Raw genomic sequence first — 16639 nt, 5'->3', positions numbered from 1 at the left:
TTGCGACATACGTAATCATGTAGGCAGATTAACACGCACGATTTAAATAGGTTATTATCGGTAATATCACCGACAGTTGCCTTTTAATACTTTATTAAATATCTTTGGTGCTTTCGAATAATGTGTTATAGACCTACATAAATATCAGATTCGAAGTGACTGAACACACTTGTACATAACAACAACATGCTATCGTAAAATCCCTAGCTCTGTGAAAGAACATAAATGCGCAGATACACCAGGCTGTACGATAAAAAGAAACAAGAATTAACGGTCGTCACTAGTTACCACATCCACAAAGTCACAGACCCTGCCTATTTCTACAAATTATCTCCTTACATTTTTACTTAAAAAACCGTACCTTTACTCTAACCGTAACCACACTGGTAACCGAATGCCTAACCATAACGTCAAATTAAGACCAAAAAGCAGATTTTAGTTTTCATTGATTTTTACGATATAGTCCATTTTGACTTTGAAGCTGTGCTATCTAGCGGAAACCAAAATAAACCGAGCGATCAGGGAAATTCCATTTACGTCACGTGCAACATAAAAACTTCCCTTTCTATAGATAGGTGGTACAGCTGTAAACTAAAATTAACATCGTCTTGTAATTAATTGCAACAATCTAGTATTCAGTCAATAATAATGGTTGTCAGCTGAAGTAGCCTAAGTCCATATCAATAGACAATTGGGACATAATCATAATATGCCTAAAATAGGTTATGTAGTGGAATTTAAAACAATTATTCAAAAAAATTTACGATATTTTCAAAACACACCGCATTAGGAAATTTTTCTAAAATTGCTCGTTATAATAAAAACATGTCATTGTCAATGATTCGAAGATACGGCTATTTAGCTTACGAAAACATTTTACAACTGTCACCAATCAGGTTATTTTCACCATCACTCTATTTCGCAGCCAGGTGAGGCGCCCCTGCTCTGTCACTCAATCGGTGCGTCATCCCTCTGATTCTGCCAATTCTTGATGGGAAGTGAAAGAAGTTTATGAGAAGTACACCGCCATTAGAAAAGATATCTCGCAGTAAATGAATTGACATATTTTTAACACAACGGGTTTGATCATTTTCGCTGCCATTTCATTGCAAAATAGTGTTTTAATAACACCTGTTGTTATAAAGAGCATGAAAACCACAAAGGTAAGCATGGTTCTGTTTGGTTCTGTGATTTTTTTCTTATTTTTATTGAATGGTAAATTACAATTGAGGAAGTTAAAAGAGTACGAAGGAAAATACCAATATAGTTGAGAGATTGAGTCTTTACTCTCTCTCTCTCTCTCTTTCAATTAAATTCATTTCAAAGGCTTCATCGGCATGGGAAACATAATGTTTACATTGCCACAGCAAGTTAAATAGATAATAAACAAAGTGAAATAAACAATCCAAAATTAACAGTAAACATTACACTCACAAAAGTTTCAAAGTAATAAAGACATTTCCAATGTCATATTAGTGTTATAACGATGTGCAAATAGTTAAAGTACGAAAGGGAAAATAAATAAACATAAATATGGGTTGTATTTACAATAGTGTTTGTTCTTCACTGGTTGCCCATTTCTTGTGGCAACAGGTCACAAATCTTGCTGCTGTGATGGCACACTGTGGTTTTTCACCCAGTAGATATGGGAGTTGATCGGAATTGGATTGTTTTTTTTCTCTCTCGCTCTCCCTCCTTTGTCTTTTTTCTATTTCTGTCTTGAGGGTATTCTTTATAATGGTCTGTTCTTCTCACTTTGGCACAGTAGCTACAGTAAATCAGTTACTTTGTGCAGTATTGTAGCCTACATTCTGTACATTCTTTTGTAAATCATCACACATGCTGTAACAATCCATTGTTTCATTTGTGGTTTAGTTGCAGTATTTCTCCTTGGCCTCCTGGTGAAAGATGGAACTGTCCAGTTGTCCGGCTCCGTTGCTGATTGGTGATGACAGCCTGCAGAAATGGTGTGTGATTGGCTCAGGAGGGTTTGGACAGATCCACAAGGCCAGACATGTAGAGTGGGGGTTGGATGTGGCCATCAAGTTGTTGCATTATGATGACGGGTAAGTATGGTCTATTTCACAACTTTGCTTAAAAGTACTTTCTTGAGTTGAGTGCATATTCATATTGTCGCGACCATTGTTAACCCAACACCTATTGATCTCATCAAGGGGTTCGGATCTCTTGGGGTAACGACAGTCGTTTGACCCGGGTTCGAGTACTGACCCAGGCAAACTCCACATTTTCCTCAATAACATGTTGCCTAATCTCTGTCAATTATTTTGTCCCTCCACTCACAAACCTCTACCCACCTACAAATCACACACATACACACACACACACACACACACACACACACACACACACACACACACACACACACACACACACACACACACACACACACACACACACACACACACACACACACACACACACCTACCTCTACCTACCCATCACACACACACACATACATACCAGCTCCAGCTCATCTCTGCTCAGAGAGGCAGACCTCATGCGCCAGGGGGGGAGCTCATATGTCCTCAGGATCCTAGGGGTGTACCAGGGACGGCCCCCAAGCTCTGGCCCCTCCACCCACCTGGGGCTGGTCATGGAGGTAAATAATACCTACTGTGAATAAGTCTGACTTAGTGCCTCATGCACGGGTGGTAATTAGTAGCATATACAATGTGTGGGTATTTATTCTCCATTATTTGTAATATTTCTACAGTTTATGGAGAGGGGGTCCCTGGAGACCCTCCAGGAACGTCTCTCCGGCCCCCCACCCTGGCCCCTGTCCTTCCGCCTGGCCCACCAGGTGGCTCTGGGCATGAACTTTCTCCACCACCTCGATCCGCCCCTGCTGCACCTGGATCTCAAGCCCAGTAACGTGCTGCTGGATGACAGCCTCCATGCCAAGGCAAGTCCCAGGCTTCTTGGTTTGATACAGTACCAGGCAAAAGTTTGGACACACCTATACATTCAAGGGTTTATCTTTATTTTTGACTATTTTCTACATTGTAGAATAGTAGTGAAGACATCAAAACTATGAAATAACACATATGGAATCATGTAATAACCAAAATCTAATCTAAATAAACAAATCTAAATATATTTTATATTTGAGGTTCTTCAAAGTAGCCACCCTTTGCCTTGATGACAGCTTTGCACACTTTTGGCATTCTCTCAACCAGCTTCATGAGGTCATCATCTGGAATGCTTTTACAACAGCATTGAAGGTGTTTCCACATATGCTGAGCATTTGTTGGCTGCTTTTGCTTTACTCTGCGGTCCAAGTCATCCCAAACCATCTTGTAACGGCTCTCTTCGAAAGGAGTGGACCAAAGCGCAGCATGGAAAGTGTTCATGATTTTTATTATTTTATTTCTTATTTTTATTACTCAAACAAAATAACAAAGCGAAAACGAAAGCGCACAGTTCTGTCAGATATAGACACTAAACAGAAAACAAGACCGCACAAAACCCAAAAGGAAAATGACAGCTTATATATGATCCCCAATCAGAGACGATGGTAAACAGCTGCCTCTGATTGGGAACCACACTCGGCCAAAAACGAAGAAATAGAAAACATAGATTTTCCCACCCGAGTCACACCCTGACCTAACCAAACATAGAGAATAATAAGGATCTCTAAGGTCACGGTGTGACATATCTCAATTTGGTTGAGGTCGGGTGATTGTGGGGGCCAGGTCATCTGATGCAGCACTCCATCACTCTCTTTCTTGGTCAAATAACCCTTCCAAACCGGTCTGTAGACCTTACAGTGAAATGCTTACTTACAAGTCCTTAACTAACAATGCAGTTTTAAGAAAAATAAGGGTTTGAAAAGTATTTCCTAAAATAAACTGAAGTAAAAAATTAAGAGATAGAAAAACAACAAACATTATGTACCAAATAAGTTTCAAATAACACAAAAAAACACACACACTAGCACAATTGGTGCCATTATTTGTATTATTATTTAACCTTTATTTAACTAGGCAAGTCAGTTAAGAATACATTCTTATGTACAATGACTGCCTACCAAAAGGCCTCCTGCAGGGATGGGTGCTGGGATTAAAAATACAAATAAATACAAATATAGGACAAAACACCCATCACGATAAGCGAGACAACACAACACTATATAAAGAGAGACCTAAGACAACAACATAGCATGGCAGCATCACATGACAACTCAGCATGGTAGCAACACAACATGACAACAACATGGTAGCAACACAACATGGCAGCAGCACAAAACAGGGTACGAACATTACTGGGCACAGACAACAGCACAAAGGGCAAGAAGGTAGAGACAACAATACATCATGCAAAGCAGTCACAACTGTCAGTAAGAGTGTCCATGATTGAGTCATTGAATGAAGAGATTGAGATTAAACTGTCCAGTTTGAATGTTTGTTGTAGCTCATTCCAGTTGCTAGCTGCAGCGAACTGAAAAGACGAGCGACCCAGGGATGTGTGTGTTTTGGGGACCTTTAGCAGAATGTGACTGGCAGAATGGGTGTTGTATGTGGAGGATGAGGGCTGCAGTAGATATCTCAGATAGGGGGGAGTGAGACCTAAGAGGGTTTTATAAATAAGCATCAACCAGTGGGGTCTTGCAACGGGTATACAGAGATGACCAGTTTACAGAGGAGTATAGAGTGCAGTGATGTGTCCTATATGGAGCATTGGAGGCAAAACTGATGGCCGAATGGTAAAGAACATCTAGCCGCTCAAGAGCACCCTTACCTGCCGATCTATAAATTACGTCCCAGTAATCTAGCATGGGTAGGATGGTCATCTGAATCAGGGTTAGTTTGGCAGCTGGGTTGAAAGAGGAGCAATTACGATAGAGGAAACCAAGTCTAGATTTAACTTTAGTCTGCAGCTTTGATATGTGCTGAGAGAAGGACAGCGCACCATCTAGCCATACTCCTAAGTACTTGTATTCCTTAAGCTCTAAACCCTCAGAGGTAGTAATCACACCTGTAGGAAGAGGTGCATTCTTCTTACCAAACCACATGAACTTTGTTTTGGAGGTGTTCAGAACAAGGTTAAGGGTAGAAAAAGCTTGTTGGACACTAAGAAAGCCTTGTTGTAGAGCATTTAACACAAAATCCAGGGAGGGGCCAGCTGAGTATAAGACTGTATCATCTGCATATAAATGGATGAGAGACCTTCCTACTGCCTGAACTATGTTGTTGATGTAAATTGAGAAGAGCGTGGGGCCTAGGATTGAGCCTAGGCAGTGGCTGAGACAGTATATTTTCTGACTTTATACACTACACTCTTTGAGAGAGGTAGTTAGCAAACCAGGCCAAAGACCCCTCAGAAACACCAATACTCCTTAGCTAGCCTACAAGAATGGAAGGGTCTACCGTATCAAAAGCTTTGGCCAAGTCAATAAAAATAGCAGCACAATATTACTTAGAATCAAGGACAATGGTGACGTCATTGAGGACCTTTAAGGTTGCAGTGACACATCCATAATCTAAGCGGAAACCAGATTGCATACCCAAGAGAATACTATAGACATCAAGAAAGCTAGCCAGTTAATTTTTGACAAGTTTTTCCAACACTTTTGATAAACAGGGCAAAATAGAAATAGGCCTGTAACAGTTAGGATCAGCTTGATCTCTCCCTTTAAAAAAGGACGAACTGTGGCTGCCTTCCAAGCAATGGGAACCTCCCCAGAGAGGAGAGACAGGTTAAAAAGGTCAGAGAGAGGCTTGGTGTCATGGACGTTGTCGTGGAAATGACCGGACCAAGGTGCAGCGTGGTAAGCGTACATTTTCCTTTATTTATATCAATGTTGCCAACAAAACAAGAAACAAAGAAACGACAGAAAAGCTTACTAGGGCTATAGTGCCACTAACAAAGTAAATTACCCACAAAGTACAAAGGAAAAAAGGCTGCCTAAGTATGATTCCCAATCAGAGACAACGATAGACCGCTGTCGCTTATTGAGAACCATACCCGGCCAAAACATAGAAACAGAAAACATAGAAATAAAGAAACTAGAATGCCCACCCTAGTCACACCCTGGCCTACCCAAAATAGAGAATAAAAGCCTCTCTATGGCCAGGGCGTGACACTTGGCGGTTATAGGGGCAGCAACCTTAAAGAAGAAAGGGTCTAAACCATCTGATCCAGATGTTTTTTGGGGGGTCAAGTTTAAGTAGGAATTCAGTGAGTATGCGTGTGCCGCGCCTTCCGCCAAATGCAATTCTTTACTTTTTATTTATGTATTTTACATTTTTGTATAATTTTTCATTTTAATTTAATTTAAATGTTTTACTTTTTACCCCTTTTTCTCCACAATTTTGTGATATCCAATTGGTAGTTACAGTCTTGTCTCATCGCTGCAACTCCCGTACGGACTCGGGAGTTGCAGAGACAAGGTCGAGAGCCATGCTTCCTCCGAAACACGACCCAGCCAAGCCACTGTGCTTCTTGACGCAATCCCAACTTAACCCGAAAGCCAGCCGAAAGCCATACCAATGTGTTGGAGGAAACACCATACACCTGGCGACCATGTCAGCGTGTATGCGCCCGGTCCGCCACAGGAGTCCAAATGCAATTCTTGAGGTGGAGTAACTCAGCAAGATCACGATCGAACCAGGGGCTGAACCTGTTTTTAATTCAAATTTTCATTATGGGGACGTGTTTGTTAATAATATCACAGAAAATATCAAAAAGAAGGTCCAAGCCTCTTCAACAGAGGGGATCAAGCTGATTCCAATTTACAGAGGCCAGGTCATAAAGGAAGTTTTTTAGCAAGCGTCTATGACAAATCAGGACAAGCTGTTTCACTGAGCAGCCATTACGAACACAGGCTGTAAAACAGTGATCACTAAGGTCATTACGGAAAACATCAGACTGATACCTGTAAGGATTATTTGTGAGGATAACATCGAGGAGAGTAGCCTTTTCTTGGTGTTTGGAGTCATACTTTGTGGGATTGGTAATAATCTGAGAAAGAGTTAGGGAGTCCTATTGCTTTAGGACTTGGTCAGGTGGTTTAAGCATGTCCCAGTTTAGGTCACCTAGCAGGACAAATTCAGACTTAGTGTAAGGAGCCAGGAGAGCGTTTTGGGCAGATAGGGTACAGGCCGGTGCTGATGGAGGATGATAGCACCCAGTCAACGAAAAGCTATTTGAAAGTTGAATGATTAAAACCAGCAAATAAAATTGTTTGCGGACAGACTTGGTGGAGACAACAGAGCACTGAAGGTGATCCTTGGCAAAGATTGCCACTCCCCCACCTTTGGAAGATCTGTCTTGCCGAAAAGGTTATAACCAGAAAGGTTAACATCAGTATTCAAAACACTCTTCCTTAATTAACCACGTCTTAGTAATGACCAACACATCTGGATTGGAGCTGTGAACCCACACTTTCAATTAATACATTTTAGGAAATTAGCTTCTAGTGTTACATGCACATTTCCTGATTTCATCAACAGTAATACAATCAAGGTACAACAGAGGACAGGGAGAGCTCTGCAGTGCTGATTTATGACATCTGAATGTGCATTAGATGGTAACAAAATCATATTATACAGCCAGTGACAGCCATGCTGGTTAAGTGTGCCTTGAATTCTAAATAAATCACTGACAGTGTCACCAGCAAGCACCCCCACACCATCACACCTCCTCCATGATTCACGGTGGGAACCACACATGTGGAGATCTTCCGTTTACCTACTCTGCATCTCAAAAAGACAGCGGTTGGAACCAAAAATCTCAAATTTGGACTCGTCAGACCAAAAGACAGATTTCCACCGTCTCATGCGTCTCATGTCCATTGCTCGTGTTTCTTGGTCCAAGCAAGTCTCTTCTTCTTATTGGTGTCCTTTAGTAGTGGTTTCTTCACAGCAACCATGAAGGCTTGATTCACGCAGTCTAGACCTGGCCCAGCATCGCCCGGGTTAGGTTTTGGCCGGGGTAGACCGTCATTGTAAATAAGAATTTGTTCTTAACTGACTTGACTAGTTAAATGAATAGGGCTATCTTCTATATACTAACCCTACCTTGTCGCAACACAACTGATTGGCTCAAATAAAATTCCACAAATGAACTTTAACAAGGCACACCTACCAAATAGGGGCTATCTTCTGTATACCACCCCTACCTTGTTACAACACAACTGATGCTCAAACACATTAAGAGAAGAAATTCCACAAATGAACCTTTAACAAGGCAGACCTGTTAATTGCAATGCATTCCAGATGACAACCTCATGAAGCTGGTTGAGAGAATGCCAAGAGTGTGCAAAGCTGGTTTCAAGGCAAAGGGTGGCTACTTTGAAGAATCTCAAATATAAAATATATTTTGATTTAATTAACACTTTTTTGATTTCTACATGATTCCATATGTTTTATTTAATAGTTGTCATGTATAATACATACTTGTACATCTGTGAAATAGGACAAATATAAGCACACACCAAAGAGTAATTATTACACTTGTGTTGTTGAATGTTGATCCCAACTCCCGAGTCTGTCTCCTGATTCTATTCTGTCAGCATTCACTTGGTCATTCTGAAAGTTTTTCTCGTAATGCCTGAAATGCAGACGACGATGTGGTCGTCGATGGAGCTGCCCCAAAAAAAATTCTCAGCCAACGGGAAAACCAGAACCTCTTCAATTTGAGCCAGATTGACAGCGCTCTGACCCAATGAGAATGGGGGGCACCAAGAGAGGCCAATCATATTCAGGGACGGCTGGTGCAGAGATATGTGCCCCCCATGCTCCTCCCTTGGCAATTTCACCAATGATTGTGACATTATTCTCTCTCTCTCCAGCTGACAGATTTCGGCCTAGCCAGGGTTTACCACAGCATTTCTAAAGCGAACAGGAAGGACACGGGAGAGGATGGCGGTACATTAAGTTACATGCCACCAGAGGCTTTTGACATGACATACAAGCCCACCCACGCCTCGGATATCTACAGGTAAGTATACACCATTGATACAATTGACATTTCACTCTTTCTCAAGGCATCATTCAGAATAATAAAAGAGTTTACAGCAGGTATAAAACGTGCAGCGAAATGCTTGTGAACTGAATGGATACATATAGTGCCTACAGAATGTTTTCACACTCAGATTTTTTTCCACATTGTGTTGTGTTACAGCCTTAAAATGGACTACATTGAGATTTTGTGTCACTGGCCTACACACAATGTGGAATTCAAAATGTTTACAAATTCATAAAAAATGAAACGCTGAAGTGTCTTAAGTCAAGAAGTATTCAAACCCTTTGTTATGGCAAGCCTAAATAAGTTCAGGAGTAAAAATGTTCTTACATAGTCATATAAGTCATACACTGTGAGTGAGTGTTTTAAAATCATTTTTGAATGACTACCTCATCTGTTAATTCCACTTTGGATGGTGTATGAACACACCCAGTCACTACAAAGTTACAGGCATCCTTCCTAACTCGGAGAGGAAGGAAACCGCTCAGGGATTTCACCATGATTTATTAAACAGGTGCAGAGTTTAATGGGAAAGGGGGATACCTAGTCAGTTGCACAACTGAAAGCATTCAACCAGAGAGTCAGAGAATCAGAGAGGTGCGGGGGGCTGCCTTAATCAACATCCATGTTATAGGTGCACAGGGAGCAGTTGTTGTAGTTAACAGCATTGTTCAAGGGCAGAACGACAGTATTTTCCACCTTGCCAGCTCTGAATTCAAACAAGCAACCACTATGCTACCTGCCGCTCTTCAATGGCTGTGATAAGAGAACTGAGGAGGGGTCAAAAACATTGTAGTTACTCCACAATACTAACCTAACTGACCATGTGAAAAGAAGGAAGCCTAGTAATACTGCAATAAATGTGGAAAAGCAATTTACTTTTTGCCCTGAATACAAGTGTTATGTTTGTGGTATTAGGTTCTAAATAAACAGATTAAAACTCACAGATTCTTAATAAAGCTCAAACCAAGTTTATCCACGCACTGGGTCAGTCTTATACAGCTGCATAAGACAAAGACATATTTCCACCAGTGGTATTATGTATACCCCAATTTGGTTGGAGTCTCCTCCTGCAAGGCAGGAAGTTAAGTAATGCGGGCAATAAACTGTTCATTCTCCCTTAATATGACCTCTCCATGCTCTCCATGCTTATCAGTGCCTGTAAACATGTGATTGCCTTTTTTTAACTCAGTACATTCCAAGCTGAATTGCATCCACTATATACATTCCGCCTACATATAACCATTAACTTCTGGTGTAGAAACCAGACTATGGCATTCAATATTCCAATAAGATACCTGATAATTAACAATATTTCAAGTTTAGAGTCAGAACTCATCAGGGGCAAATACAATACAACACATTACTGAATACCACTTTCCATATTTTCAAGCATAGTGGTGGCTGCAACATGTTATGGGTATGCTTGTAATCGTTAAGGACTGGCGAGTTTCAGGAATTAAAAAATCTGAAATTGAGCTAAGCACAGGCAAAATCCTATAGGAAAACCTGTTTCAGCCTGCTTCCACCACACACTGGGAGATTAATTCATCTCTCAGCAGGACAATAACCTAAAACACAAGGCCAAATATACACTGGAGTTGCTTACCAAGAAGACATTGAATGTTCCTGAGTGGCCGAGTTACAGTTTTGACTTAAATCTGCTTGAAAATCTATGGCAAGACCTGAAAATAGCTGTCTCGCAATGATCAACATCCAATTTGACACAGCTTGAAGAATTTGGAAATTAATAATGGGCAAATGTTACACAGTCCAAATGTGTGGAAAGCTCTTAGAGACTTACCCAGAAATACTCACAGTTATAATCGCTGCCAAAGGTGATTCTAAAATGTATTAACCTTTACAAAGGTTAAGAATGTTTCTTCCAAGTTGACATTACAGAGTATTTTGTGTAGATCGTTGACAAGAAATGACAATTGAATAATTTTAATCCCACTTTGTAACTCAACAAGATGCGGAAAAGACTTTCTGATGGCACTGTAGTAAGAGAAACATACGCTACATGGCTATCATGATGATTATTGTTCTCTTTCTAACAGCTATGGCATACTACTGTGGTCCATTATCACGGGAAAAGAGCCATATCCTAGTGAGTGACTAGTCCTAACACACAAACCTAAATACATTTGTCCATCAAAGATATACCCACTTCCCTCTAATTCACAACCCTCCTTCTCCTCCCCCTCCCGTCCCCCTAGACGCCCGGTCCAGTTTGGTGCGGTTCCGGATCCCCGAGGGGGATAGACCCTCTCTGGATGCGTTGGACAGGGACCAGGTCGAAGGGCTGGGGGAACTGGTGGACCTCATGGAGAGATGCTGGGATACAAAGCCCACCCTGAGACCCACATTCCTGGGTAAGACAAGAGTCTGGAGGGGAGTGGATATGTTACAAATCAAATTTGTGCAATATGTTATGATTTTTTTTGTGCTCATGATCCCGAAGTACATCTTTAACCCATATTTTCTTGTGACCCATGGCTCTATTTTTTTGGTGTTCAGACTGCCTTGCTGTGACAGAGAAGATGTACGAGAAACACAAACAAGGGATAAATGATGCCGTCCATCAAGTGCAGAAAAAACTGGTACTGAAGATGACCCTGTCATTCAAAGCTTTCAGTACCGTAGCAGTACTAGTCAACTTTATTAAACAACTATGTCTACCTCGCATTCTAACGCCGACCTCTGTTTGTTTGTCTGTCTGTCCGGCTGTCTCTCACTCTCTCTCTCTCTCTCTCTCTCTCCCCAGGACTCAGAGAGTGAGCAGAGTATTACATCCTCTGTTGCTGCCCTTCATATCTCACAGCCATCAGGTACAACCCTTTATAACTCAATACATTTTCCAAACATCTTAAATTACCACTGCAGTTATCATTCATTCATTCATTTGTTTGTGCGTTCATCTGTTCATTCATCCATTAATCCACCCATTCATTTATTTATTCACCTTTAACAGGAATTCAAAAACACAAAGTGAAAATCTCTGATCGTGTGAAGAGTGAACCTCCCCCAACACAGGTATGCGATGTATGGTAAAGTTGGCGTTTAACACTGGTCGGTTTTGAATTTTCCTCAGTAATGGTTATGGTTAGGATTGTGGGAGGGGACGCTGTTCCATAATCAGTACCTAAGGGAAACTTCCCCCGTGGAACCAGGTATGGGTCTAAAGTTAATAATTGTATATATTTTGCACCAGATCCTCAAATAGGAAAATGGAAAATTGGAAAATTTCTGATAAATATAAATAAATAAAATATTATACAACATTATTCAGGACCTATTTTCTTTTTCCTAAATTCAAGGAAAAACATCTTGTGTATGAGAAAACAGAGTGGCCTACACAGAGTAACATGAGTCTGCATTCTTGTGTAACATGTAAAATAACAGTTGTGACATGGTGGTGTTATGGGTATTGTTAGATTCTAAATAGAGTAGTAAACACATGGACACTTAGTAAAGCTCAAACCAAGTTTATTCACCCACTGGGTCACACAGCTGCATTAGACCAAGACATATTCACACAAGCACTGGTATTTAAACCTCCTAACATCACTGAACAGCCAATACATCTCTGTTGCTAGACAGAACTTTAGTGATATCTGTTCTTCCTCACTTTATCTGACCTGACCTCAGCCCAAATTCCTCACTCCTCCCCAACTCATGGCTGTCCTGTTGACTTGTACCAGACTGTGGCCATTTTCCTTTCCATAGGATCCCTGATGTCAAACAATAACATATTCTGACAGAATGTAAACGTTCTACATTCTCCTCTCTCCCTCAGTGACATGAATACAGATACTTCATATTTTCAAGTTTCGAAGTCAGAACACATCAGTATAATCGACCAAGGTAAAAAACTTGACTTCCTGTTCTTGTGTTTGCTACAGGAAACGGCTGGGAGATTGACCTCGAAACAGAAATATAAAGGTATACGCAAGGAAGTTGTCACGGGTAACCAACAAGAGGTTGTCATGGGAGGGTTTCTGGTAACCAATGAGGGATTGTCGTGGGTGGTTGCTTAGTAACCAATGAGGTTGAAATGAGAAACATTACTGGCCCCTAATGTTTGAATCCAAAATGTATTATCCTTTCACAAGATTCTTTGTTAATGTCTTTCTCCCTCATAGAGTATCCATCCCTTCAGCACACAACCCAGCCAATGAGATGGCCAGATGCAGATCAGGTTACTTCTTCAACCAATCACGAACCAAATATGTTCCCCCCTGTATTCAATCATGACTGCAAAACAACAGCTTCCCGCTCTGCATCTAATCAAAGTTCAGTGGTCAATTTTCAGGTACAGAATCATGTTTCTGTATGGAAACGTGTTCCCAAAATAACCGTTATATAATAATAGAACAGTGAAGTGAGTACTCTGCTGAATCATTGAAACCAAAGAAACCAATGTCATGTCTAAAGCTCAGGTCATAGGCTACAATGTGACCAAGTTCTAAACTTTAGACATAGGAGTTAGTTACCACACCCATTCTCAGAGATACCTAACTCTACTGAGCTAGGCAAATCAGCTTTTATATTTCTTGCACCTCCTTTGTGGAACAATCTTCTAAATGTTCTTCCATCTGATGTTTTGGTGCCTCTGGGATATTCAGGAAGCTGATTGAGGACATTATTACTGATGAATGTGTTTGTTTTTTATGACCCTGTTTTTCTTTCTGCTTACATTTTGTATTTACATTTTGATGTGTGTATTTTCTATACTTGATGTAATTCAGGGCTCATCTGTAAAGAGACCTTGGTCTCAGTATGACTCCCTGATAAAATAAATAAAAATTATAATATTTACTCTCTAATTTCTCCTTTCAGCGCCTGTGTTCCACTCCAGTTACCACATCCAGTTATCCCACAGGTATTACTTTCAGTCTATTTACTTGCTATGTGTCTATTGGTTAAAGGTATAGTCCACCCAAGTTACATATCGGTCTCCTTACCCTGGAAGCAGTGACTTCAGTACCTCCAGAAAGTATTCAGACCCCTTGACTTTTTCCACATTTTGTTACGTTACAGCCTTATTCTAAAATGGATTAAATAATTAAACAATCCTCAACAATCTACAAACAATACCCCATAATAACAAAGCAAAAACTGTTTTTTAGAAATTTTAGCAAATGTATTAAAAGTAATAAACAGAGATACCTTATTTACATAAGTATTCAGACCTTTTGCTATGAGACTCGAAATTGAACTCCGGTGCATCCTGTTTCCTTTGATTATCCTTGAGATGTTTCTAAAACTTGATTGGAGTCCACCTGTGGTCATTTAAATTGATTGGTCATTATTTGGAAAGGCACACACCTGTCTATATAAAGTCCCACAGTTAACAGTGCATGTCAGAGCAAAAACCAAGCCACGAGGTCGAAGGAATTGTCTGTAGAGCTCCAAGACAGGAAGGTGACCAAGAACCCTTTTGGCCATTCTGACAGAGCTCTAGAGTTCCTCTGTGGAAACTTCCAGAAGGACAACCATCTCTGCAGCACTCCACCAATAAAGCCTTTATGGTAGAGTGGCCAGACGGAAGCCACTCCTCAGTAAAAGGCACATGACAGCCCACTTTGAGTTTGCCAAAAGACTCTCAGACTATGAGAAACAAGATTCTCTGGTTTGATGAAACCAAGATTGAACTCTGGTCTGAATGCCACGTGTCATACCTGGAGGAAACCTGGCCCCATCCCTACGGTGAAGCATGGTGGTGGTAGCATCATGCTGTGGGGATGTTTTTCAGCGGCGGGGACTGGGATGCTAGTCAGAATTGAGGGAAAGATGAATGAAGCAAAGTACAGAGATCCTTGATGACAACCTGCTCCAGAGCGCTCAGGATCTCAGACTGGGGTGAAGGTTCACCTTCCAACAGGACAACGATCCTAAGCACACAGTCAAGAAAATTCAGAAGTGGTTTTGAGACAAGTCTCTGAATGTCCTTGAGTGGCCCAACCAGAGCCCGGACTTGAACCCGGTCAAACATTTCTGGAGATACCTTAAAATTAATGTGCAGCAACGCTCCCCATACAACCTGACAGAGCTTGGGAGGATCTCCAGATAGGAATGGGAGAAACTCCCCAAATACAGGTGTGCAAAGCTTGTAGCAGCATACCCAAGAAAACTTGATGCTGTAATCGCTGCCAAAGGTGCTTCAACAAAGTACTGAGTAAAGGGTCTGAATATTTATGTAAATGTGATATTTCAGTTTTTTATTTGTAATAAAAATGCAAACATTTCTAAAAACCTGTTTTTGCTTTGTCATTATGGGGTATTGTGTGTAGATTGAGGAGGGGAAAAAACTATTGAATACATTTTTGAATAAGGCTGTAACGCAACGAAATGCACAAAAAGTCAAGGGGTCTGAATTCTTTCTGAAGGCACTGCATGGACAACGTATGACAGGAATCCATGCTTTGGTTTAGTTTCCACGTGGTAACATTTTAGCATTTGTGGCACAAATACCATTCAAGTCATGGGACTGATATTAGCATTTTCCGCGCATCATGTTCAAATCATCAATAAGTTACTTTTTTGAGCTTCACTATCAATTTAGAATCTGTCAAATGATTTGGACATGATGCCAGAAAAATGCTAATATCAGTACCATGACTTGAATTGGATTTGTGACAAAAATGCTAAAACGTTAGCATGTGGAAACAGTGCCAGGGAAACTAAACCAAAGCATCGATTGCTGTCATATCTTGTCCATAGCCTGCTTGCAAGGTAAGGAAATCAATACGCCATTTTGTAATTTGGGTGAACCATCCCTTTAAGAGGTGTTTAAAAATATCTGTGGCTTTTTCCCAAGTCTTTCCATGCTGCTAAGTGTCAGAAGGAAGAATTTCCTCTTCTTGAAGACATTTTGAAAAGGAAGAAATGAGTGACAATTGAGATAGAGCTGGGTGAATATCAAAAGTATTTCCTTTATTGCCTCCTAAGCACGCATTGGAGGAGAAGGTCTGAGGGGAGGGACATGGGACCTTCTTCTCCAATGCTTGTTGTGGATGACGTGAGGAACCAAGGACAGACTATTAATATACACCCATAACCCCTTTCTCATCCAGGAGGATTCTCCATCAACATGAGCAATGTGGAAGGACTGCAGTTTGGTGACAATAACACCATGTTCATCAGGTCGCCACATCTCAGTAAACGCCACAGAAACCCCACAGCCCCATCTAGAGTTAACTTCACACCAGTGAAGCCAAGGAACCCTAAAGCTCCAGAACCATGGTGAAGTCGCCAACACTCCCAGCCCTATGCCCGTGTACGAATCCCTGCCAGAGACCGAGGTTCACTCTTTGTCTCTCATCTTAACCTGTCAGCCCCTCTGTTTATAGTCTGTCTGTAATAAAAACACAAAATATTGAGATTCACTCTCCTTAAAAAAAAAAGAAACCATAAATGATAATTATCTTTTTTTATTACTTTTTGTAACATTTTGAATGATGAAATCCTGTGCAGCTAGAAAGCATGGATTGATCCATCTTTGTCCTTTTTACTCTGTTAAATGTGCCCATGAGGGACTGGTCTGCACTGACATCCTAAAGAGACTATCTTTAATATCTTTGCATTAAAAAAGTGCTCAATTTGTTGAGCTTCAGGAAAGTCAATAAAAAGCTCAGATTTACAGAATGAC

General features: G+C 40.8%; 1 protein-coding gene across 2 annotated transcripts in view; it reads left to right on the top strand.

Moving 5' to 3' along the window:
- Window positions 1-16639, top strand: part of ripk3 (receptor-interacting serine-threonine kinase 3) — a 16847-nt gene extending 208 nt beyond the window's left edge. The window contains exons 1-14 of one of the 2 annotated variants that reach the window (XM_020504006.2): window positions 955-1163; window positions 1876-2066; window positions 2485-2620; window positions 2735-2923; window positions 8813-8961; window positions 11046-11095; window positions 11205-11360; window positions 11506-11588; window positions 11753-11816; window positions 11960-12021; window positions 12891-12930; window positions 13131-13300; window positions 13828-13870; window positions 16065-16639. In XM_020504006.2, the coding sequence (XP_020359595.1) occupies window positions 1909-2066; window positions 2485-2620; window positions 2735-2923; window positions 8813-8961; window positions 11046-11095; window positions 11205-11360; window positions 11506-11588; window positions 11753-11816; window positions 11960-12021; window positions 12891-12930; window positions 13131-13300; window positions 13828-13870; window positions 16065-16237 (1473 nt within the window). In that variant the 5' untranslated portion in view covers window positions 955-1163; window positions 1876-1908 and the 3' untranslated portion in view covers window positions 16238-16639. Of the gene's footprint in view, window positions 1-954; window positions 1164-1875; window positions 2067-2484; window positions 2621-2734; window positions 2924-8812; window positions 8962-11045; window positions 11096-11204; window positions 11361-11505; window positions 11589-11752; window positions 11817-11959; window positions 12022-12890; window positions 12931-13130; window positions 13301-13827; window positions 13871-16064 lie in introns of those variants that run through there. The other variant, XM_020504007.2, reaches the window with a different exon arrangement.

Source organism: Oncorhynchus kisutch, linkage group LG16 (genome assembly GCF_002021735.2).
Source record: "Oncorhynchus kisutch isolate 150728-3 linkage group LG16, Okis_V2, whole genome shotgun sequence".
NCBI lineage: Eukaryota > Metazoa > Chordata > Actinopteri > Salmoniformes > Salmonidae > Oncorhynchus > Oncorhynchus kisutch.
This window is presented reverse-complemented; position numbering and strand designations above follow the sequence as displayed.